At 38.9% G+C, this 26,929-nt stretch overlaps 1 protein-coding gene across 3 annotated transcripts in view; it reads right to left on the bottom strand.

Annotated features, from left to right (window-relative positions):
• LOC111588704 (syntaxin-10) overlaps nucleotides 1-25,705 on the bottom strand; it is a 31,844-nt gene extending 6,139 nt beyond the window's left edge. The window contains exons 1-9 of one of the 3 annotated variants that reach the window (XM_023299204.3): nucleotides 25,586-25,668; nucleotides 24,706-24,781; nucleotides 21,591-21,684; nucleotides 20,862-20,956; nucleotides 17,769-17,831; nucleotides 14,445-14,546; nucleotides 10,544-10,650; nucleotides 9,363-9,457; nucleotides 1,980-4,087 (exon numbers count right to left, since the gene is read on the bottom strand). In XM_023299204.3, coding sequence (XP_023154972.1) covers nucleotides 4,011-4,087; nucleotides 9,363-9,457; nucleotides 10,544-10,650; nucleotides 14,445-14,546; nucleotides 17,769-17,831; nucleotides 20,862-20,956; nucleotides 21,591-21,684; nucleotides 24,706-24,781; nucleotides 25,586-25,620 — 744 coding nt within the window. In that variant the 5' untranslated portion in view covers nucleotides 25,621-25,668 and the 3' untranslated portion in view covers nucleotides 1,980-4,010. Of the gene's footprint in view, nucleotides 1-1,979; nucleotides 4,088-9,362; nucleotides 9,458-10,543; nucleotides 10,651-14,444; nucleotides 14,547-17,768; nucleotides 17,832-20,861; nucleotides 20,957-21,590; nucleotides 21,685-24,705; nucleotides 24,782-25,585 lie in introns of those variants that run through there. The other 2 variants (XM_055010021.1, XM_055010022.1) reach the window with 2 other exon arrangements.
• Between the last annotated feature and the right edge of the window lie 1,224 nt (nucleotides 25,706-26,929).

A 26,929-nucleotide genomic window follows, 5' to 3' on the forward strand; every position in this document is an offset into this window, starting at 1 on the left:
GGCCTCATGTGAGGAATGATTTTGCTCGTGTTAACTTCCTGTGAGCAGACTAACTTGCTCTGCATGCTATTTCAAAACACAGTGACATCTACTGAACTTCTTGTTGTATAATGTACCTTAGAGTGGTAGCTAATGAGGGGTAGAGATGGTTGAAACAGGTGGACATAAGTAAAACATATTTTTCAATAAGATTTAGTGTTGAAAAATTACATTTTCTGACATAGTATACTATGGCGTTTTTTTTTGCGCCAAAATTCATGATGATTTTTTTTTCAAAGAAAACCTTTCTGGAGTGTTTTTCACTGCCTCATTTACATTATTTCATCATATGGCACGTTTTCACATGTTGAAAAATCGCATTTTTTTTTCAACATATTAGTGAAAGCTTTTATCCGAGGAAGAAACCCCAGAGGGAACTGGAGCTCAGAATACTGTATTCACTTAAACATACGGCGAGGAAGCTGCACCTCTGTACAGACATCTGAAACAAGCGCTGGCACCGACATTTGTTCACTTAATGTTTAACAAGTTTACTGAAACCACACTGAACAATCTGAGAAATCTCTGGATGCCAGTAACAAAACAATCATGTGTGATGCATTTTATGCAGATGTTGCCACACAACACTTAACCTTCATGTATGAGAATAAAATATATGGTTTTGTTAGGATTTGTTTGTTAAGATACTGCTAGCTGAACACTAAAATTGATATTACATGTGAGTGTTACAATATTGATAACAACCATTTAATGTGCAATGAATCCATGAGTTGTGCTTGACCTTTAAAAGGAAAGAGATGGAGCTAAGCTCTAACTCCAAGCTCTGATGGACACAGACAGGTCAGGCTAGAAATATACAACCACTTACAAAAAAAATGTTTCTTCTTCTGCACATGCACACACTAACAAAGATAGAGCTTTGGCCTTGATACACAGCACATTCCTAGTTTCTTATAATGTAACAACTAATTTTACTGACACTGCTATCTCAGGGTTGTTTGAGGGAGAAACCATAATAATCCTCGATATGAGATACCACTAATGGCTCCTTCACATCTCAGCTAACGATGGAATAATAGTAACTGGTAAAAGGAGGAACAAGTTTGCAGGAAGGCTCCTCTTACAGGGTGGGGCTCCTGGAGATTGGATGAATCTTGTGCCAAGAGATATGAACGTATCTGTGCACCAACTAATGGAGAGCTAAATCTACACCACGGTTATCCCCACCTTTAGCCAATCACTGTTTAATATTTCAATGATATGTTTGTGTTCTATAACGAATCACATTTCACCATACAGTATAAAAGGTTCTGTTCATATCAGACTTTGTCATTTTCTGGGAGGCTGTTCCAGACAGAAAAAGGTCCTTGATCAAGATTCTTTTGAGACACTGATGGTAGAAAATAAACAGCTTAATTGGAGAGAAGTAGTTTGTTTTCTATCTCAAAAAACGAACCTGCTCAACAGTTTTAAAAATCGTATATGGCAGAGCAGAAAAAAATGCTAACATGTGGTTGCTGTTGTTACCCTTCTGTTTACTAGAGGCAGTAAAAATGCACGGATATACAGTATATAAACGACACACATGCTATCTAGCTTTAACGGCACAACAGCGACTAATACTGTACGAAACTTTACATGTTCAGATCCCCAAAACACACCTCTTCAAGGGTAAAGTTACTAGTTGTGGCAGAATACATACAATTCTGATTATTGGCACTTTTTGCTGAAGGAGTCATTTAGTTTCATTTGCAGTTTTTAACCAGAGTCCACCTTTGACAATGTTTGCATCATTTTCCCACAAGACTTGAAGCCATTTAAATGTTAGGAAGTAAGCAGCATGTGTGCTTTAAAAGCGTAGCCCAGTTAAGAACTTCAACACTGATGCTTGCTGCAATGAAATCAGTTTTGACAAGACGTAGCAGAGCTCACTAACCGCATGGTAACCTGCCGTTTGAAGTCGTTACACCACAACTGGAAGAGCTGCAAAGTCTTGCTTTAATTTGCTCAGAACAGATTTGTTGGCAAGGACCTCCACAATGACTGCCTTAATGTTGAGAACACTGCAAAATCAATGTTCAGTTCTGTCACAATTTTCACTGCCTGAATACCATCGATTCTGCAAAACACTCCGAGCATTTTTACATCCCAGATCTGGTAACAAACAAAAGAAAACTCGGCTCATCAGCGAAGTACACATGTGATACTACTGCATATTATGTAACATCTCTCATCAGGTTGAATTGAAACAGCAAATGCAGTTTCTTTTTTAAAAATCCTAACCCTTTCCCTGATGTCTTCACCTTCATAGATATACATTAGGCTTATAGAGGTCTAACAGTGACACATAACTGAGAGGAAACCACATGAGTGCTTCATTTATGCAACCATTTGCTAAGTTTTTAGTTCATTTTCCCCTCTGAAGCATTTAAGGAGCGACGGCTTGAATATGTAAAAGCACATTAAAAGCACACATTAACTACTGACAGGAGTAAAATGTAAAAAGCTGTGGCAGGAAGGGAGCCTCCATCACTAACTCTTAATGCGTTGAGCAAAAGGTATCTGACCTCTGACACCTTTAGTTTAAAAAAAAAAAAAAAAAAAAAAGCCTTATAACTATGTTTGGAATTTTCTCTTTAACCAACAAGTTGACAGCTTGAATCAGGATATTTGGGTTAAAATAAAATTGAGTCTGCATAAAGCTTTCACAAGAACAATGTCCATCTACACAGAACAATCCAGTTAAAGCATTATTTTGTATTTACACAGCGCAGCAACACTGGACTGTGAGAACATGACCGCAGGCCTCCAGCAGAGGGAGCTATAGGCCTGACTCTGGGCTGTGTGTGGAGCCATCCTGCCCAGCAACTATTCCTCCTCTCATTAGCTGAAGCTTCTCAATAAAAGAGGCAAACCCATTCGCTCTGAGCCAAGGTTGTCTCTCATCACCCAGCCAGAAGAACAAAGCCTCGGCCAATCGTGTGCTTTAACGTCTGCAGGAGTGTGAAGGCGGCCGGCTGCAGACCTGACTTCACCTCGCTGAGACGGATCACAATCAGGACAGGAAATGAACCATTTCTGTCCAACGTTTCTGACAAAGTGTCTGGCAGATGAGCAGCAGCATCCATCACCACAGCAGCTGTCTTCAGCAGCCACTCACAGCTCTCCTTCAGCTGAAATATGTTCAGTGAAATCAGCTGCTGTGGTGTCGGACTGGAGAAGAAACCGCCAAAGCTTCCCCAACTCCTGACTGAACTGCTAGTTAAGAGTTAATTTCCCTCTGCGACTCACGTGTAGGCACATGAACATACTGCACATTTCAAAATGGTATAAAAATATATTTAAGGCAATGCTGAAAAACCCCACCCCGACCTCCTCCCTCCTACACAACTCCTGTGGGCAAAAAAAAAACACAAAAAAAACATTTTCATTGATTGAAGAGTTCTTAAATCAGTACTTTTCACTCAGTAAACCTGCCAAGAAGCAGATTTCACACCCCTGCTGAAATGATGTCACATCAGCTGTTCTGACACATTTAGTCTGTTTCTCTCCACCTAAAGATGTTCACTCATTCATCAACATCAACACATTTTTACTGCTATTGAGCACTTTAGGAAATCTCAATTTTCTTGATTTGAAAATATCTTGAATGCAAGTTGATTTGTGAAGCGTTCTTCTTGTGTTTTTAACCCAACAGCAGCAGCATCCAGTAGTACCATTATTTCTAGTAAGAGCCAGATTGGACCAGTATGAAACACCTGCAGGGTTTCCCCCTCGCTAAACTCCACCGCTGACACCTGCCAGCTGGTTTTTTCCCCCACTAGAACCATTAAAAGCAGAGTGGAGGAGAACATCCTAACTTTACTCTGCGGGTCACCAGTTACTCCTCAATGTGAAGAAAGAAAATGATGGAAGAGCGAGGAGGAGAGACATCTCTGGTCCATCTGTATCCGTCCGTCCTGGCAGGGAGGAGTCAGTGAACAGAGTCAAAAGGTCAGAAGTCGCTGACATCAGAGTGCAAAGAAAAGGATGAGGACCACGATCATGATGGCGACCAGCACACCGATGGCACACCACTGCCTCCGACCTTAAACACAAAACACTGAGGATCAGACTAACAACTATTTTCATGGGTATGTTTCAACAATCAACCTTCTGTGACCACATACAGAGCAAACATATATTCATAAATAAATATTCATCCCTTAAATATCTAGGTGTAACTCTCGCTAAAGACTCATCAAAAATGGTTGAAAAAAATGATAACTCTCTACACCACAAAATCAAAGAAGGTTTGTCGAGATGGAGCCTCATCCCCTATTTAAGTTTAAGTTCAAGAATAGAAACAATAAAAATCAACGTCTTACTGAGATTTTTATATCTCTCTCAAATCTTCCCAGTTACAATCACCCAAAATCATTTTACTGAATGGGATAAGATGATCTCAAGGTTCATATGGCAGGCAAAAAGACCTCGTATATGATATAAAACACTACAGTTACCAAAGGAAAGTGCAGGCTGGGGTCTACCATCCCTAAAAAATTACTACATCTCAGCACAGGTTAGAGCACTATTGTGTTGGTGTAATCCATCCTATGAAGCACAATGGAAAGACATTGAATGTAAAATATTATCTGACATCCCCACTCAGGCATTACTGCCGGATAAAAACCTGCAGGACTATATAGACAAAATAGAAAATCCGTGGATAAAATCTGTATTGAAGGTGTGGAAAGGGGTAGTAAAAGAATATAAATTAGAAAAATATATAAAAATTCTGAGTTGGTGTGCATATGACTCTCAACTTCCCACCAAATAAATTAGATTCCAGATTTAAATTGTGAGTTGAAAAAGGTATAACATCATTGAGTGGCATCATACAGGAAAAGGAAATTATGAGTTTCCAATCACTAAAAGAAAAGTTCTCTTTGGAAAAGGAAGACTTCTACAGGTATCTTCAACTAAGGAACTATCACAGCCAAAATATCAAAAGGAAGAGTAACAGAGAAGACAGCAAACCCTTCATCCAGCTGTTTACAAAAGCATACAAGAAATAAAAAGAAACTTCATATCACAACTATACAAAAGTCTCCATAATTTTAACAACTACTCAACAAGATACATAAAGGATAAATGGGAGAAAGAAGGAGGCCTAACAATAACAGATGAAGAGTGGCAAAACATCTGCCAACTTCAACGAAAGAGTACAAAATCTCACTCATGGAAAGAATTCTGCTGGAAAAATGTGACTCGATTTTTTATGACCCCTAGCCATAAGGCACACTATACAAATGGGAACCCACAATGCTGGAGGAATTGTGGCTGCCACACTACACATCACTTCCACATATTCTGGGAATGGCCAAAAACTAACTGTTATTGGAAAGAAGTACATGAAGCCATAGAAACGATTCTCAATACTTATTTACCGTTTGATTTTAAAACCATGTATTTGGGATGCAGCTCTCCAGAGGTCAAAAACATAAATAGATATTTACTCAGGATATTACTAGCTGCAGGGAAAAAAAGCAATAACAAAGTGATGGTTGACACAAGAAGAACCGACAACAAATAACTGGATAGACATAACCATGGGCATTTATAGGATGGAAAGAAAAACCTTTAAACCTGAAGATGGATTCCTTTGTGCAACACTGGGAGGGATGGGTGAGATATGTGGGGCTTTTGAGACCTGACTTGGTGGGATGCTTGCATGAATATGGACTTAAAATCATTTAATCCAAGGAAATGTTTTTGTGTTTTATCAATTTATTCATTGATTCTTTACTTTGAAATCCTGTATGTCAAGGCAATAATGAACTGCTGTAAATGTTGATTTTTACATCTACTCTCTATATAGTTTGTGTATATCAGTCTAACTTTTGAGATGTTGTTAAAATTTAACTTTTTTCAAGAAAAAGAGAATTGGAAAAAAAAAAAAGAAGAAAGAAAATACCGACACCGTCCTATCATTGCAAAGTTCGAGCACTTCCAGCAGAAAGTGCTCGTAAGAAGCAAAGGACGGGAGCTGAAAGGCACGTCGTTCGGGATGAACGACCAGTTTCCCAGGGAAATCGAGAGGCGCAAAGTATTATATCCCATCATGAAAGAACACAGACAGAAAGGTAAACGGACTGCACTGGTTGTGGACAAACTATACATAGATGGGCAGCTATTTCGGGAACCCTCCATTACCCCCTGGCTCTTCTAAAAAAAAAAAACAAAAAAAAACTGGCTTAAACGTTTAATATATCACTTAGTCATTTATGTTAGAAAATGTTATTTAAGAAAAAAAAAAACTCACAGGTGTAAATGTCTCACTCTCCTAACCTACACTCCCCACTGGAGAACCCCCTCCTCCTTCTACTTTTCTCTCTCTCCCTCTCTATATGTCTCCCTTTAGCTCTCTCACCCTCTCACACACTCACCCCCCACACTCTCACTCACACTCTATGTACCCCCCATGTTTATTGTGCTTGTATGTTTTATAATGTGTTTGTTGATAGTTTTTCAGGCAATGATGTGCTATTGTATAATGTATATATAGATCCTGACCTGCTGTATACATCTCTCTCCAACACTCACAGCTCACAGACAGCAACAGACAGCTCACAAGGACACACACAGATGTTATATTATATTGCTACATACTCAGTGACAGAACATCTTCTCTCTCTATGTTCAAGTTTAATATCGTAGCCTGGAATGTTCATGGCATACGCTCACAAACAAAAAGAGTTAAAATCATGGACTATGTCTCTAAATTAAAAGCAGATATTTTGCTTCTCCAAGAAACACATTTAATACAATCGGAAGAAAAGTCTTTATCAGACTCGAATTATAGTATTATCTTTTCATCTTGTTATAACAGCAGACAAAGAGGGGTCTCCATTCTAGTCCATAAGAGAATACCATTCACTTTAAACAGTACAGTAACGGACTCAGAGGGCAGATATATTATTATCTAGGCAACAATCTTTAATAAATTATATTCTATTGTAAACCTCTATGCTCTGAATAATGAAGATCCAGCCTTCTTTCACACTGTTTTCTCTCACTTAGCAGACTTATCTGCTAACTCAACAACTATTATCGGTGGTGACTTCAACATAGTTTTAAACCCTTCAGTAGATCGATCTAATAGTCCAATACATGTAAAACAATCACAATCAGTTAAAGTTATACATGATTATATGAAAGATTTTGGACTAGACGACGTCTGGAGACTCAAAAACTCTACAAAGAGGGACGATACGTTTTTCTCTCCGGTACACAAAACATTTTCAAGAATTGACTTTTTCCTCTTAAATAACTCTATCGCACATAAAGTTAGCACTAAAATCCACCCAATCATTATCAGTGACTATGCACCAATATCTCTCAGCCTGCAAACAGATCCCATCACTAAACCTCCTCAGACTTGGTGCCTCAACATCTCTCTACTCAAAGACCCAGAATTTGATCAAGTAATAAGGAGTGAGTGGGCAGACTTTCTAAAAAACAATGAATCTGGAAACTGGAAAGGCCGTAATAAGAGGTAAAATAATATCGTATTCCTCATACAAGAAAAAGAAAGATCTACAAACAGAGAAAGAAATTGAAGAAAAAAATTAAACAACTTACAGAGAATTATGCAATAAATCCAAGTGATCAATTATGGTCTGAACTACAAAATGCAAAACTAAACCTCGATAATATCCTATCCAAGAAAACAGAGTTTTTGTTACAACTAAGATATAATGATTTTGAACACAACAATAAATCAGGAAAATTTCTGGCAAACCAACTCCAGCGCAATAAAGAAAAATCCTTCATAACAGCAATTCAGGATCCCTCAGGAAAATATACTCAGTCACCTCAGGAAATCAACCAGACCTTCTATAATTATTACGGGAGTTTATACTCAGCAACAGTTAACCCAAACATAGAAGATATTCATTATTTTCTCGACAATCTAAACATGCCCGAACTAACGTCAGATTACAGAGACATATTAGATGCTCCATTGACTATGAAAGAATTACAATGTGCATTAGACAGTATGCCAGCAGGCAAGGCACCTGGTCCTGATGGTTTCCCTGCTGAATTTCTTAAACATTTCTGGTCAATGTTAGCACCTCTTTTCTTCAGGACAGTGACAGAGATTAAAAATAATGGTTATATCAGTTCGCACACGAATACAGCTGCCATTAAATTATTATTGAAACCAGACAAAGATCCTACGCTTCACTCTGGCTATCGACCTCTGTCACTAATCAACACCGACATCAAAATTATCTCAAAAGCACTCGTGGGCGGGTGGGGTTGGGGGTTCTGGTGGGGGCTTGGGTGGCGGGTGGGTCCTCGTGCCCCGGGCCACCCGGGGGGAAGGGGTGCCCTGTTGGCTTGGCCCTGCCTTGCCGTGATTGCTGTTCTGGACTTCGGGGTCCTTCATACTTGCATGTTTGATCAGGTCTCACCAACTCCTGTTGAACCCCATTGACAGCGAATGATGGGACCCACCAGAATGTGCTGAGACTCTCTCCAGAGTCTAGACATGTCAAGACATCCACAATTATGGTGCTCAGTACCGTTTTTTAATTATTTATTTATTGAATCTCTTTTTCTTTTGTGTTGTTTTTTTTTTCTGTTTTATTGATGGGCAGTTAGTAGTTGGGAATAATACACCACCTTACAATCTTTAATTGTAATAGCACCGCCTGTTAGTTTCTATCTCTGTTCGTCCTGTTCGTCCTGTCCAGTCTTTGTTTCCCTGCACATCACTGAGGTGTAGCACTGCCCTCCCTGGCTCATAATAGGGAATTCTAATAAAGAATATCTGCTTAGCTTTCAGGGAGGGCTGGTGATGGTCACACACATGCACTAAATATGAAAATATTTGGCTGCAAGACTAAAATATGCATCAATCTCATATAATGTTGACACCCCTTTTGTGGAGTTAAACAATGAGAATAAATGCAGACAAAAAAAAAAAAAAAAGAAAATACCTAAACTCTTAACTGGAACTTGATGTAATTACCTATATATTATAATTACATCTGTGAAGACAAACAAAATAAATCTGTTTCAGGCAAAGTGACAGCAGAAACATTTAGCTGTTTGATTTTGTAAAACTGCACAGACTTTAGAGATTACTTTTACTCAGCTGTTTGTCAAAGATTTAAAACTAAATCTGCAGAGAGTTAAAAACTGTAGGACTAAATATGTCATTTTGGGACTAATGACAATTATCAAAAACACTTTCTGAGGGTTTTTTTTCTGCATAGTTGCGTTACAACCAGCCACTTTCACAGGGATACAAACTGAAAACAATCAGCAGTGTTAACTGAGCTGCTGGTGTGTGTGTGTGTGTGTGAACTTACTGCTGGTCATGTGGGACACTTTCTCCAGCTTCTTCAGGACGGAGTCCATGCGGGACGACGTCTGGTCCATCTCATCTCCAAAGTCCCCCAACATGCTGAGCAAGAAGAGGAGCACACAGTTATTTAAACAGAAAACTTCTTACGGCCGTTTCTGTATTTTTTATGCCAGTATGTGGGTACGATCCTTGGCCGTTTGTAGGACAATATGAGGAGTGGAATGAAAAGTGGCCCGCGTGTTTGAATGATGTAGAAAAACGCTGTGCTGATTGAAGGCCAGGATGTTCTTCACATCACACATTACTGAAGTGTTAGTTAAAAAGGACTTTGCCATTCACAGAGTGAATGTAGAGCTCAGTGCTACCTCCACCGCTCCGGCATTTCATCAAAAAGGCATAAAATTACAAATAGCGGAAGCTGGCTTCACTATTCTGCCACGGTCAATAAATCTAAACGTTTTAACTCTTAGACCAACTCACACTGAAAATGTCTGATAGAATCTTGCTTTCAGGTGAAGTTGAAATGTGGCTCTGAAATGATAGAAGATGGTATTTGTAGAATGATGCAATTTTCTTTGAAGTTAAGGGACTGCGGCTTTTATTAATGATTATTTTAACGAGTTTCTTAAATAATCTGTTCATTTTTTTAGTCGACAACATCTTCATCTTGTAAATCTCTGGATGCCAAATTTTGCAAAAGAGCTTTGCCTTCTAATCAAAAGTGTCCTGGGAATGATGAGGTAAAGAAAAGGTGGACTGGTTGCGTAGACTGCTACAGTGAGCCAGCTCTGCACTGAGCATTTCACACCAGGTAGTTGTACCACCTTTCACCTGAGACAGCTGGGATTCGTGGATAATCTATGACTGATAAACGGCACCGAACCGACCATCTCTCCTTCCATCCTGCCAACATCTGCAGGGAAGTTTGTCCACAGTTGCAAAGTGACCACAATATTCTGTATCTGCAGTGCATGTTGTCATTTCTACCCTGTTTGGTTCATTTAGTTCGGTTAAATTTAGTTAGTAGTTGAATTCTGCATATTTTATCAGGTTTTTTAAGCCTCATTTTAAACACTCGGGTGGTTAGTAGCAGTTTTCTGTGGTGTGACACACATAGAACATGTTTATTAATGCTCTACACTGACTTCTAATTGTGTGTGTAGAATTACATGCGTGTCAACTCACACGGCCTGCTCGTCGAGTTCGTCTCCGATGCGTCCAGACATGTCTTTGAGGACTCTGATGCTGCCTGACACCAACTCCAGCTGCTCGTCTTGTTCCTGCATGATCAGCTGCACAAACACGTTTCCATCACTTCAGACGACAGAATCACTTCCTACAGTCTGAACGCTGCCGTTTCTGCCAACCTTAACTTTACTGTAGACCAGGGGTGTCCAACATGCGGCCCGCCGGCCAAAAGCAGCCCACAGGACGACTTTGCAAAGTGTAAAAATTCCAGAGAAGACATTAACTACAGATTGTAAATTAGTAAAAGTATAAATTTAGAATCATTTCTAGACCATGACAAGTTGTTTTGATCAGAAAGTAAAATACTAGATTGCTCATTGTTCTTTTGTCATTTTGTGTCTTGTTTTTGTAATATTTTTTTCTTGCTTTTGTTGTTTTTTTTGTCTGACTTTTGTTGTTTGTCTCATGTTTTTGTCGTTTTGTTTCTCGCTTTTGTAATTTTTTGGTCCTATTTTTGTAGTTTGTCTATTTTTTGGTTGCTTTCTAACTTTATATTTGGATGATGTTCATTTTGTCATTAATTATCAGAGGATAACTTTATTTTTTATACCAACAAATCAAAGTAAAGATGGTTTTACCTTAGCTGACATGTTTCAACTGCAACTGCAGTCTTCTTCAGAACGTCATCTGACGTGTGGTGACGTGTCCTTTTTGTCATGTGACCAGTCTGACAGATCTGTCAGAATCTGTCAGACCGGCCACACGCCCCACCGTCCAATTGACGAATGGGTGAAGAGGTTGCTTAATATCTAGAGTTCCTCAGCTAAGAAGACATGTCATGTGCCTTCTTGTTAAGAACTCCACCATGGACCGACTCCTTTCCCATCAACATAACCAATACTGGAGCACACAAGGAAAAAAAAGAGAAACTAATAACATCCTGGAAATAATACAATCTGGACACACACAAGAACTTACCGATCATATGAATAACATGGACGATACAGGAAATATACAATTCACGCACGAAGAAGAAATAAACCGGACCATTTCATTTTTGGACTGAAACATACACCACAGAGAAGACGGCAGCATTAAGATCACAGTTTACAGGAAACCTACACACACAGACCAGAACCTCCTCTGGACATCAGAACATCCACAGCTCACAAACTATCAGCAGTTAGAACACTTTATGAACGGACCAGCATCATAACAGATGATAAATACAGACAGGAGGAGGAAAAACACATCAAGAACGCACTCATACTCTGCCAATACCCGATATGGGCCATCAACAAAGGAAAACAACAAGCTAAAAACAAAGTAAAGAAACAAAAGGAAACACAAACAAAACGCACACAACAACCGGACAATAAAAACTAAGACATCATCACCATCCCATATATCCATGGGATAACAGAACCCATACAGTGCATAATGAAAAAACACAACATCAATACAGCAGTAAAACCACATACAAAACTCCGGCAGCTATTAGTCCATCCCAAAGACAAAATAGAACCGGACAAGAAATGCAACATCATATACGAGATTCCGTGCAAATCTTGCGAGAAAATATACATTAGAGAAACAGGCAGAACATTCAACACAAGAAGAAGGGAACACCAGACAGAATGTGAAAAGGAAACAACTGGACGACTCACAAGAACACAAAAAGAAAAAGCCGAACAAGAAAACAAAAAAATCAGCCATCAGGGATCACTGCAAAAGAAATAATCTTATCATGGACTGGGACAGGGGGAGGATTTTAACATCAGAGACCAACAAACATAAACGATGGATCAAGGAGGCCATCGAGATCAGGAAGCAGGCGAGCTGCTCCATGAACCGGGACGAGGGGGACTACACCCTCTAATACCTGGGACTCCATCCTCCAGAGACCACCGGACGGCGGGGGGCGTGGCCTATCTGACAGATTCTGACAGATCTGTCAGACTGGTCACATGATAAAAAGGACACGTCAGCACACGCCAGATGACGCTTTGAAGAAGACTGCAGTTGCAGTTGAAACATGTCAGCTACGGTAAAACCATCTTATTTTTGATTTGTCAGTATAAAAAATAACGTTATCCTATTCTAACTTTTATGTCTAATTTTTAGTCTCTTTTTTGTGTTGCTTGTCTAATTTTTTTATCATTTTGTTTCTTGCTTTTGTCGTTTTGTGCCTCATTTTTGGAATATTTTGTCTTGTTTTTGTTGTTTTTTTTGTCTTTTTTGTCTGACTTTCATCATTTTCATCATAAAGTAAATCCTCTATGGTTCAGTTCCAGATAACTAAATGTTGTGTTCCTTTGTAGACACTCTGATCTGGAAGTTGTAATGTGGAAATGATAAACCAAAGCAGAATGTTTTTCTAAACACATTTCAGTTTGTTCATATTTTTTTGTAAAAAGATAACTCCTTCAATTTACTTTTTGTGCATTAAAACAAAGGAAAAATTTGGAGTTGTGGTTATTTAATCCTTTACTATGCTGTGATTTTACTGGTCTCTGGAGACCAAATTGGGCTGAACGTAGAACCTGAACTAAGATGAGTTTGACTCCATCCATCCATCCATTATCTATACACCGCTTAATCCTCACTAGGGTCATGGGGGGGCTGGAGTCTATCCCAGCTGACTCAGGTGAAGGCAGGGGACACCCTAGACAGGACACCAGTCTGTCGCAGGGCTACATACAGAGACAAACAATCACTCTCACATTCACACCTACGGGCAATTTAGAATGATCAATTAACCTCAGCATATTTTTGGACTGTGGGAGGAAGCCGGAGTACCCGGAGAAAACCCATGCATGCACAGGGAGAACATGCAAACTCCATGCAGAAAGATCCCGGGAAAGCCGGGACGTGAACCAGGGACCTTCTTGCTGCAAGGCGAAAGTGCTAACCACTACGCCACTGTGCAGCCCTGAGTTTGACTCCCCTGGTTTAAACCAAGACTTCTCCCTAAAATTTAATAATTTGCATTTGGTTCCCATATGCTTTTAGTGTCAAAAAAGGGCAACAAGTTGCCACAACATGACTCTTTACTCAGATTTACATCCCTACATCATGAGTAACACAAGCACACACACACACAGATCTGCCCTTAAAGCTGTGTTTCTCATGGACTAAATGTTTTTCCTCTGCTAACACGGTTGTATTTGAGTGGAGGTCTTTCAGGAATCATACCTTACATAATCATAAGTGTTTAAATCAAACCACACAGAGCCTGTAGACAGCATCTACAGTGAGCTGATGAAACGCTCCAAGGTCAGAAAATAAATCATCTTTTCTTTCATTAAATCAAAAGGCATGAACAGGCAGTATTTTTTTTAACTCATTTCCTACTAAAACCACAGGCTGACACAGGATGCGTGATGACATGCTTTCATCATTCAACACCACTGTCAACCCACACCACAGGAAATAGAAACTAGCAGCTCGTACCCTCGAACTGTGAAAAAAAAAACAACTTGACACCTGTATTTAATCCTCTTCGGCTTCATTCAAAGCGTGGCACTTTGTAAAACAGATCTCATCTTTAGCCTGCAGCAGGAATCCTACACTCTGTGCTCATTTTCTATTCTTTCCATGTGACCCTTTGATTAAATCATCGTCATCTGTTAACATGAAAACACATTACAAGATTCTGACACTTCACTCTGACAGGAGGCTTGTGATTCCTCATTTTAAATTAAATCATACCAGAAAGTCACACAACACTCATTCAAATGTTTCAATACAGACATTATTGTTGTTCTTCAGCTCCAGCCATAGTTTGTTTCTATTCTTTGTTCCTTCCTTTATCATCTCTACATCTTTTTGTTCCCCTATACCACACCATTTGTGTAACAACTTGTCCTTTTCTTTTCTTTTTTCCGTCTGTCTCTACCTGCTGTTGTTCCTGCTGCTCCTGGATGTATCTGGAGTTTGCTGACACCAGATGAGCCTCCAGTCCTGTTGACCTGTCCTGGCCCGTTGAAGCCAGCAGAGCCTGAGCAAACACACAAACACACACAAGATATGGCCTCAACAGGAAAAAACATGTGTGCGTGTGAGATTGTTTGTTGGAACAATGTGAATTTGACAGTTTCCAAATAGTCCTTGGGCCAGGACCCAAAATCTCCAGTATCGGTACCACTCAAGGTGACCAATTCTTTTTGGTATTTTTAACTAGCTATATGTCTCGAGTTTGCATTTTGATATGATAGCCGTTGCAGACTCACAGCTTAATATATGTTGTCACTGGTTTAAAGGAGATGCCCCACAATGAAAGGCGAGGGGTCTGAGCCAAAAGTCCTAACAACGTAACAGGATGGAATTCGAAAGGATTTTTCCTCATTATGAAAAAATAAGAAGCGCCACATGCTACACATCATCATCTGTATAATTCAATTCAATTTTATTTATATAGCACCAATTACAGTCAAACTGTCTCAAGACGCTTTACAGAACCCATATGCCTGAACCCCCAGAGCAGCCCTAAGGAGACAGTGGCAGGAAAACACCCTTTTAACAGGAAAAAGTATAATAACTTTACAGCACAGAACAATACTATAACAAACTTGAGACTGAGAAAGATTTAGTTGATCTGGTGACAAGATTTTCTGTAAACAGGACGGAACAATAGAATAGTGAAAGATTCAAAGTTAGATTCTATTGAAATTAAAAAACAGGACTAACTATATGTTGTGGTTTTTGGTCAGTGTGATACAGCAGACTATGATATCCAGAAACATTAAAAAAGCCAAAATTTTGATTTTGAAAAAAAAAGTTCAAAATTTACCAGATTGTTACCAGAATTGATCATATGCCAAAAACACTATTACAAAGACTATTTCCATCACAAAGCTGAATTTTCAAATGATTTTGCAGTTTTAATTCTAATGACATTTTTAATCAATTCTGTCCCGTTGCACTGTATGGGAGCTTTTTCCAAAGTCAAAGGTAATTTTCTGAGAACGGTGCAAGGTCACAATGAGACAAAAACATAAAATACAGGAAGGAGTCATTTCTGCATGTACCAGTATCATACAAAATAAAGTCAGTCATTCAAGTTCATTCAAAGTTAATCCTAGAAAAGGAAAGGATATTATCATAGTTAACTGATCTGAACCAACTGAGCTTAATTAACCTTAATTAGAACTGTAAAAGACAACACTAGACATCTCAGCAGTTTCTTTAAAGGACCTGAAAACAAATGTACACCTACCCACCAATAACTTTCTATAGGAAAAAACAAGTGAATGCACAATTAATATCAAATAAGGACGAAAAGATGCATTCATTTGGGTCTGATGTTTAATTATTATAATATATAACCCTTTCTCAAACAGTTTTATTTGATTATTGATTTATATTAGATGTGATCTTTGCACACTGCAAGATTTAAATGAATTGAGCCATACAGTGGTTATGGTGAATGTTACCGTTTCACTAATAAGTCATAAAGCTGCCAGTGTGGAAAGGCTCTCACATCCTGATGTACTTATAAAAACCCAGTGTACATTTTACTACCACTTAGGTTTGGTCACCTACGATGGTTCCAATATCTGGTCTGGCCCATGGACTAAAACCATAAATGCTGGGTTGGTGTCAGATGGAAACATATCAGAGCATTCTGTCAACAAACATCACTGAAAACACTGGTGACAGAAGACACATAACATAATTCTGGCTGCTTAATGTCTATTCGTTGTAATAACTCATAAACATGCTTAATAACATGCCAACATTTTATCAGGGTATAACGAGTTTAGTTCAAGTTGTCTGATTACAGCAGAATCGATCACATGATCCAGAGATGCACTAAAATGGAGAAGACATTGAATGATAGTTTTTTCTTTGGCATTACAAAATCTAGAATTTGCCCCACTAGTTGTGCTCCTGGTAGCGCTCAGGAAAGAAGCTAAATGTTGTTTGTGAGCTGTGGTACTAGACCATCAGGAAAGCTTTTCTCCATGTGTACATTTGTAGGGTCTTCATTAGAATTTTTAAATTCAACACAGAGTTTACAACATCGTTGGGTTTTAGGCTCAATATTTGACTGATTATATAATATTTTAGGGTTTTAACCACATCATTTTAATTACTAAATTTAAATTTGCCTCATAAACAGTACTGTAGGGTCTTATATTTAAACTTCTTAGGTAAATTCACAACAGCAATCTTATACTGAAAAGCACTTTGGTTAAGAGGCCACGGTTTTAAACATGCTTTTTACATAAGAGGGACTGGAAATCACCATCTGATAAATAACAAGTTTTTAAAGTTTGTCTTCAAGCTGTCCAAATGAAGACTGGAATAGATTTTTCTTGCTGTAATCATTAAAGCTGTTAACACGATTACTACTGGATGCTTTTTGAATAATCACTCTGTGCAGCTTTATCCAAAGCTATTATGAAGCTTCAGCAGTCTAAGTTAATCCTTCTGTTGAATTTTGTTGTTTTTGTACAAAATTCTCTCCTTCAGTGTCGACTATTAACAAGAGGAAAAAAACAGACTTGAAATATTGTGAAGCTTTTAGTTTAATACAGGCACTGTCGGAACATCGAGCAGTTACTGGATTTAGTTTTTGCTCCTGTCACATTTATTATATTACTTATTCTCAGAAACGTCTTTGGAATGGCACAAATCATTAAAAACAGAAAGACTTAAATTAGAAATTTCTTGGAATATTTATGTTTTAAAAAGAAATGGTGCTTCTACATGCTAAAACATTTTACTACTTACATTTTAAATATTTTTATGTATCTCCTATCTGCTCTGTGTAAAAAACAGTCTGCAGTTGAGTCAAAAAGTCTAGAGTTTTAGTCATGCAACTACTGGTCAACGCCAAGTCACTCGTGGCAGAATTTTTAGTTTCTCACACAACTAAAATTACTAGATAGTTTTTTTTTTTTTGTAAATGAGACATGCAGAATAAAGGATATTAATGAATTATCACGACTTTATGCATAGATTTGCTTTATTTCCCCAACAGACAAGCATATCATAGGTGTCAGGAACCGTTCCAAGACGAAAATCTTACAATTCTTCCAGTTTTTCCAGTTTGTTGGATCTGATAATTGGTGTAAATTTGGTGATGGTTTAAAGACAACGTGCCTTTTAAGCAGGTTTTGTAGTTCAGAGGGTTAAACGTTGAAGTGTGAGAACTTCAGCTACGACATTCAGCCAGTAAAGTGTGTCTGTCTGCTTGTGTGAAGCTTTCACCAACCTGTCTGTTCTTCTTCTCTGCCTGAGCCACAGCAGAGGGGCTGGACAACTGATCCTTCATCTCCTACACACACACAAACAATTTGCACGTCTCATTTCACAATTTGTCACAATAGTAGCAGAATTCACCTTAAAAGCCCGGCTCAGAGCAGACGGCTTCATTAATGAGATTTCATGCAGCTGTGCCAGGATCACCAGTCGGCAAATCAAAATGTCAGAAAGTCTTTTGTTCCTTCTCAGCAGAGCTCTTTTGTTTGGCGTGGATGACTCATTTCTGTCAGGGACTATTTTAAGAATGGTACCTTCGCCTGCAAGTCGTGTTAGAAACTGACTCACATGTTCTGCTGAGCCCACGGCATGGATATGGACTCAATTCAATCAAAGCCTGGAGCTTAACAGCTGCAGTTCAGGTAAATAAACAAACTAGCTATTAATAGATACAGTCAAGGATCCGTTTTCTGTACGCTTCCAAAAAACTCAGACACTCAAACATAAATTACTGCTGCTGCTATGACTCATGTTTGACTTTGCCTGTGTACTTTATGGGAAACACTGCAGTTGCTAAAACACACAACAGTGGCCTTCCACACATTTGTGCAACTGTCTGTATTCCAACGTGGCTACCTGTAGCTGCTGGAAACCAATTTTTAATGCAAAAAAAAAAAACACAAAAAGGAACAAGTTCAGTGTAATGGAAACACTTCATAAATACTGCTAACTCATAGACTCAGCAGTCAGCTCTAGAGGAAGCATTCAAGAGCTCCGTGCAGGTTACATTTTTCACAAAATAGTAGTTCATATTCCTTGGAAATGATTATTTGAAAAACTTAATAAACAATTATTTATGTTTTATGTGACATAAAGGCAGAAAAGCAATTTAAACAGTCAGCATTTTTGAGCAGTGCTCCTAAGAATAGGTGTTTTTTTCTCACAATGCCACATGTGGAGGGAGTCTGCCTCAGAACTGTGCTGTAGCAGGTAGGATTTACAAAGTTGGCTGTTTTTGCTACGTACTTTACATTTCAAGTCCACATTTTTCCTAACCGTGGAGCTAGCCTTCGTGCATTCTGTGTAGGTGAAGTGACTTTTCTACTGCAACTGTAACGAACAGCAGGTGGCCTCATCAACAAGACTAGAGATTCCCAATCACAGTTTCTCCTGTGGCCTCCAACTCATGTCCATTTATGTTATACAAGCTGGATATGACGGGTAACAGGTGATCCTTTATACATCAGTGTCTATTACAGTGCTAGCACTAAACAGCTAATACTAGCTGTGTTACATTCTGACGTGATAGCAAACAATAATAGTGCTTTTCCACCAGCACCTACTCAGCTCGACTCTGTTTGTGAGGTTTTCCATCAGCACGTAGTACCTGATACCGGCTACTACTTTAGTTCCTACTGGGCCGGGGTTCCCAGCGAGCTGAGTGGAGCCGACAATGTGACGTCTACAGAGTGCAGGCCTCTGATTGGACAGGGAGTGATGACACACCAGACCTGTACCGTGGGCGAATGGAGAGATCGAGACTTTTGTCTTTGGTGGCGGACCAAAGAATACAGAGGGAGCTGGAGGGTGCGACTCGCAACCAGAAAGTTTATCAGGAGGACTCTGAGCGGATGGTTGCCCACGGATACTCAGTGTTTCCTCTAGGATTTTTTTCAGCAGCGGCGACAGGCTCCCTGGGAGCCATGGCAACATAAACAAATGACACTTTACTGCAAATTTTCCTTGTACAACCTATTCATTGAATGGCCAGTTGAAAACGGCTTTCTAAAGGATGAATGTTAAAATTTAAAAAAGATTTGAATAAGCTCATCTGAAAATGCACTCAGCAGTTATTCATACATGAGTGTAGATATTAGCTTCATGCTATCAATAGTTTACTCACGTTAGTGACACTGAGTTGGCACCAGGCCCAATGAACTGAAGCTACCGATATGCTACGTAGCATTAGCTGGACATCAATATTTAGAGAATTTCTATTTAACTTGTAGAATATATTATGAGTTAGCTTAAGCTAATAACTTTTCTCTGGTAAGTCGCTGTCCTATTTTCCAAGACGTCACTCCTCTGACTCTCTGAACTGGCTGCGTGACGTGATGTCACTTTCAAGGCTGCGCTCTCGCGAGTAATTAACGTGGTATTAACCCGACATATCAAAGAGTAGAGAGCAAGATAGTTATCTGTAGTTTACCTTAGTATTCACAAGAACCCGACACAGTGCAAGACTGCTGTGAAGGTGGAGACATGCAGCGGTGGAGTATTTGCAACGATTAAAAAAAAAAAAAAAAAAAGAAAGAAAATTGAAGGAGCGGCGGCTGGGATTTAGGAATGTCAGCCCACCACTCCTAAACGAATGTAGAGGAAACACTGGATAAAGCAGGATAATGAAGCAGTGTCAGGAGAAGCTGAAAAAGCTCCAAAGTGCCTATCAGTCCATCAGGGACCACAACAGCTGGAGTGGGTCAAACTGGAGGTGTTGGAAGTGGTTTAGCCAAATGGACACCTTTTATGGGCACCGACCAGCGATGGGAGGGAGAGTGGCCTCGACTCCACCGCTGGATTATTCCAGACCAAGTTAGAGGATGGAGAGTGTTTTGTGACTCCACCCACGATGAGGTGGTGCTCAACTGGAATGGAAAATCACCTAAACCGAGTGGAGTCGAGTGGAGTAGGTGCTGGTGGAAAAGCGCCTTAAGGTACTGAGATGTTACACAATAGTCGCTCAGCCCCTCATCAGAACACCTCTCCTGGTTTCCACTGGTTCTCACCGACGACTGATATTTCTTCTAAGCCTTCCTGGTCTCTGTCACACCCATCAGACTCATAATTATGAAGCTGTGGCCTCTCATGGACATATGATATACAGTTGAGTTGAGATTTTTCTTTTTACTTTCTTTATGAAGTTTATAAAGGTCAGCTTTAGTTAAAATTTTCATAGAAGTGTTAATTCAATTATATTTATGTCACTCAAAAATGTTCACTAAAGTACAATACATACAAACACACATAAAAACAAGTTTAAAATCACATGATTTTGCATTCAATACATGACAGGGAAGTAGTAAAAAAAAAGTGCTAGTGAAGTTACCTGAACAGATTTCCTGGTTCTTTCCACAAAGTCTCTCCTCTCCTGAAGCTCATTGTCCCCCAACCTGAACTTCCCTGGGTTTGACTCCACAATGCCTGAACCAGTCAAGGACCTTTCAGATACAGAAAGTGGTAAAACTGTGCTGCATGTTTTCTCTTGACCAGCAATGCAACTATACATCAACAACTGAACAGCTTGATGAAACTGGGTTTTGATAGTAAACATGTTTTATTTATCAACGAAAGAAATGAAAAAAACACATTGCTTTGAACTCAGGTGTTGTTTCTACTCTAGTCTTGAAAAAGTTCAAACATTGCCCACTTATAATTTTGCCAATCCTCTGGTATTATTAACGTTAAAACCCATTGCATTTATTACTGGCTCCCCATCTGGCATCCTGTGAACCACAACCGCAGACATGATCCAGAACTCACTGAGAAGTTCCACCATTAAATGAAAACTTGTGTTCTCTCCTCCAGACACACGTTCTGCTTTAGCAAAGATATGATCTGGCATTTTCCTTCCTGCTGAAAAGGTCTTTTAATGATGTTTGGTTCATAATTATGTAAGTTGAAAATGGTTCTGGCCTCTATTCAGGTGATTCAACCCCCGGAACTAGTGGGAAGATAAAAGTCGGAGAAAGCCTCTGTTTGTTTCAAAAACTACTGGCAGTCATGTGAATGTGAAGCCTGTGGGGATGAAGGGAAGAGTTCACATTTTAAAGGATACTGATGGTTTCACTGAGGTCCTCCAAGTCCCAGTCTATGGCCCTCAGACAATTCCTCAGCTCATTGGCGCTCCAGTCCAGCTCATCACGACTCACCTGAGACCACAAAAACCAGCAGACGCTCACCAACCTCACAGATGCACACAGTATAAACACTCTACATCAAGGATGGCAAACACACCGAGGACTTTGTAAAGTGTAAAATTTCCAGAGAAGACATTAACTGCAGATTGTAAATTAGTAAAACTATAAATTTAAAATAATTTCTAGGCCATGACAAGTTGTTTTGATCAAGTAAAATATTAGCTTATTGTACTATTGTTGTTTTGTGTCTTGTTTTTGTTGTTTTCTTGTCTTTTACTGTTGTTTTTTTCAGACATCTGTTGCTTGTCTACAGTGATTTGCTGTTTTGTGTTTCCTTTCTGTCTCACGTTGCATCGTTTGTCCATGTTTTTTGTCATTTTGTTTCTCGCTTTTGTCAATTTGTGTCTCGCTTTTGTCATTTTGTGTCTCATTTCTGTAATGTTTTGTCTTGCTTTTTGTCTTTTTTTTCTGATTTTTGTCATTTTGATCATAAAATAAAATACTATATCATTCAGTTCCAGATAGCTGTGACTAAATGTTTTGTTCCTTTGTAGACACTGTGATCTGATCTGTTTTTGTTATTTGTCTTTTTTTTCTGACTTTTGTTGTTTGTCTCATGTTTTTGTCGTTTTGTTTCTCATTTTTGTTGTTTTGTGTTTCATTTCTGTCTTGCTTGTGTTTTTTTGTCTTATTTTTGTCATTTTGTGTTTGCTTTATTCAATGTTTTGTATCATTTTTGTTGTTGTGTGTTTTTTTATCTCGCTTGTGTTGTTACTCTACTTTCTTGTCGTTTTTTTTCTCGCTTTTGTCATTTTTGGTCTCGTTTGAGTTATTTGGGTAATTTTTTGTCTCGTTTTTGGTCGTTTGTCCGTTTTTTTGTCGGCTTGTGAACATTTTTGCACTAAAACAAAGGAAAATTTTAGTTCAGGTTCCACATTCAGTCCAATTGTATCTCAAGTGTACCAGACCAGTAAAATAACAGCACAATAACCGATAAAAACCATAACTTTCCTTTGTTTTAGAGCAAAAAAGTCCATTCTGAAAATGCAAACATATAAGGAATTATCTTTTTACAAAACATCATGAACAAACTGACATTTCTGAAGAAAAATAAGTTCAGTTTCAACAACATTCAGCTACAGTTTATCATTTCCACATTACAACTTCCAGATCACAGAGTGTCTACAAAGGAACACAACATTTAGTATCACGTATCTGAAACGAAATGATCAGTATTTTACTTTATGATAAAAATGACAAAATTCAGACAAAAAAACAAAAAAAACAAGACAAAATATTACAAAGATGAGACACAAAATGACGAAAATGAGATAAAAAAGTTACAAAGCAACAAAAAAATGGACCAACGACAAAAACAAGACAAAAAAATTGCACAAATGACACAAACAAGACCAAAAATGACAAAAGCAAGAAACAAAACAAAAAGTATAGTAACAACACAAGCGAGGCAAAAAACCCCACAAAACGACAAAAACGATACAAAACATCGAATAAAGCAAAACACAAAATGACAAAAATAAGACTAAAAAACACAAGCAACACAGCAAGGAAACACAAAACGAAAAAAACATGAGAAACAACAAAAGTCAGACAAAAAAAACAAGACAAAATATTACAAAAATGAGACAAAAAAATGACAAAAGGACAATGAACAATCTAGTATTTTACTTTAACATCAAAACAAATTGTCATGGGTTAGAAATGATTTTAAATTTAGAGTTTTACTAATTTACAATCTGCAGTTAATGTCTTCTCTAGAATTTTTACACTTTGAGGGCCGGATTGGACCCTCTGGAGGACCGCTTTGGCCCACGGGTCGCATGTCTCAATGTGTATTTGAGTATAAAAGAAGACAGTTTAAGCAGATAAAATATGTGGACAAAGATTAAATTTATAAAATGATCTTATTTTTAAAGCCCAACTAGGGACAGGAGTTGAGAATTAGCTGTAGCTAAAACTCTACATGCAACACATCGGATTCATGAACTGTATTGAAGCTATGTTAATTGCATTGTCCCTATTAAATAAACAATTAAATAAAATAAATCTATTCTTAGATTTCTAATATTTTTAGTCTTCAACAAAGACATTAACACTATTTAGCCATTGCAGCAAGTGGTTGATATAATGCTTCTCATATGGACTTCAAAAGGCTGTAAACTGATGTGAAAGCCCTTTACTTCATCCATAGATATTCATGCATAAAGACGTGTATCCCTGATAGGGCTGCCACTAACGACGAATTGTCTGAGCACGATACGTCATCAAAAGCGGAAGTGAGCGCGCAATGCAACAGAAATCACCGTCCGAGCCGAGCACGGAACACGGACGGACATCCGCGCTGTATCGTGCATATATAATATGTGCATATACTATATATGCATATATAATATATGCATACAGCGCGGAAGTCTGTCGTTAGTGGCAACCCTAATCCCTGATCACCTCTGAGTGCCGCTTGAGCATCATTATCTCAATAAATAATGTGCTTTTTTTGGGCAATTTTGTGCATCTAGATTTACAGTTGCTATCATTTTTGTATTTATTTTTTAAGTGGAAAAGAAATGCTAACTTTATTATTCGTAATCTAAAGTAGTAACTCATTGCTGTCATTATTTACATATTGTTAAACCCAACTAAAAACCGATGAACACTGATGATTAGTCTCTGGTAAATTGAATGCATATATATCAATATCTCCCATAATAAAGGAATGGTGCATTTAGACTTTTCTAAAATACAGTGAATGTCTGATGACTCGTTGGACTTGTGTTCATGACTTCATAAGTTGTGTGCAATTGTCAACGCTTCCATTCTTGCAGCAATGTTTGTTTGTTGTTGTTGTTGTTTGTTGTCAAACTGGTGGAGTGTTTCCACACTTTCTCGTTTTGCTGTAATATGTGTAGAGCTTCTTGGTCTCCACCCTCAGGTTTGGGGTGTGTTAGTGAATACAGACAGTCAGGACAGTGTGCTTGTTGTTCTTTATGGTACATTTGACCCTCAGAGGCTCACCTGTGTCCCATCCTGCAACAGTTCCTCCCACCTGTCGAACAGGCCACGCGCACGAGAGAGGGCCTTCTGCACCTCCCTGCGCACGCACGCACGCACGCACGCACGCACACACACACACACACACACACACACACACACACACACACACACACACACACACACACACACAGGAGTCGTTATGAGCACACACACTGATAGCTCCTAGACTTCACCCTTCGGACAGCGGGCCGTACTTGAACTGAGCTCTGCAGCTTTAACCAAACAAACACCACCTTGAACACCTCTGAGGTGGCAGCAGCTTGAAACCCGTGTGCCAGCAGAGTGTGTGAGCTGTCCAGGTGTTTGCAGTGAATCTGGGTGTGTGTTTAGAGCTGTGTTCTGTTCCTAAACATCCAGACTGGCTCTGTTTTGGTCTGTGTTCTGTTCCTAAACATCCAGACTGACTCTGTTTTGGTCTGTTTAGAGCTGTGTTCTGTTCCTAAACATCCAGACTTACTCTGTTTTGGTCTGTGTTCTGTTCCTAAACATCCAGACTGACTCTGTTTTGGTCTGTTTAGAGCTGTGTTCTGTTCCTAAACATCTAGACTTACTCTGTTTTGGTCTGTTTAGAGCTGTGTTCTGTTCCTAAACATCCAGACTGACTCTGTTTTGGTCTGTTTAGAGCTGTGTTCTGTTCCTAAACATCCCTTGCCTCTACGCAGCTGCTGCTGTAGCACTGATGCTAGTTAGCTACGGCTAGCCGCAGGGCTAACTGCTCCTACACAACTTTTTCTTAGAGGTAAACAACAATTTACGGCGTCACTAAGCGCTGGACATGTAACTGTTTGTATTTAACTTGAGGTAACGCGAGCTTTCTGGTCTGAATTCGGTCATTACTTACCCCTTTACAACGAAAAACGGGTCCTCTATCGACATGATGCCTGAAGCCTGCTTCCGCTTCACACACGACGCATGCGCTCTTGTCGTGAGACGTTCCTGTGCACATCGTAGTGCACGTAGAGAAGTTACAGACATACAGTATGTGTATTATATTAGTTGCCATAGTAACGTGTCCCATTGTCTGAGCTTGCAGTAGACTGCAGTGTTTGCTTTGATGTGATTCTGTCATGAGCACAACAAAAAGAAATGAACACAAAACTGATTAAATCCTGAAGAAACCCAACAAATGATCCCTCTGAGCAACTCTTAGGTGAGAACAGGAAGGGAAACCTCCCTTTTAAACTGAACAAACCTGCAGAACCATGCTGAGGGAGGGTGGACGTCTGATTCGACTGTTCAGGTGAGGTAAAGAAGAGAGATAGAGAAAGGGATTTTATTTGCGCTATTTCACTTTGATTTATATATTTATTTTTGCTCCTTTCCATATATATATATATATATATATATATATATACATATATATATATATATATATATATATATATATATATATATATATATATATATATATATATATATATATATATAAATAAAAACATTTTTGCACTAAAATAAAGGAAAAATGTGGAATTGTTGTTATTTATCGGTAATTATGCTGTGATTTTACTGGTCTAGCCCACTGGAGATCAAACTGGGCTGAATGTGGAACCTGAACTAAAATGAATTTGACACCCTGATCTAAATGAACCTACAGAGTGGATCCATGTAAGGTGTTGCTGGGGGAAATCTTCCTGCTCAGCCAATCCTCCATAGTGCTGCTTGCATCTTGTCTCTCTATCTCTCTGTACATCCCTCCGTCCTGTTCCACCCATCTGTCTCTATTCCTGTGGGCTTTTCTTTCAGTCCCACCCTGTCCTGCCCAGCTCCTTCCTTCCTTCCTGTCTTCGTCCTGTTTCCTCCCCTCTACTCCTCCTAAACTCCAATTCCTCTCATCCTGCCCCGTGAAAACTCACAGCTTTAGTTATAAATGTCACCCTTGACAGGCACACATCCTGCAAGAGTCTTTTTTCAGTAATATCTGTTAAAATGCTGCCTGCTTTATTAGCAAAATTACTGCAATTCCTAGACACAGTCAAAAATACTCCATGTGACTGAAATGGTTGTGTTGCCTGTTTCATGACATTGGTATTTTTCATCACACATTTCTCTCAATGTGATGCATTTATCATAAACTTGGTCATCCTTGCGACTAATTTTTTTCTTGTTCCTTGGTCAGAGGTTTCATTTTGACTTTGAGCCTGGACAGTTGGTTTGTTGCAATGGGAAGAAGAGTAAATCAAGGGTC

This window comes from Amphiprion ocellaris, chromosome 4, assembly GCF_022539595.1.
Source record: "Amphiprion ocellaris isolate individual 3 ecotype Okinawa chromosome 4, ASM2253959v1, whole genome shotgun sequence".
In the NCBI taxonomy this organism is placed as follows: domain Eukaryota; kingdom Metazoa; phylum Chordata; class Actinopteri; family Pomacentridae; genus Amphiprion; species Amphiprion ocellaris.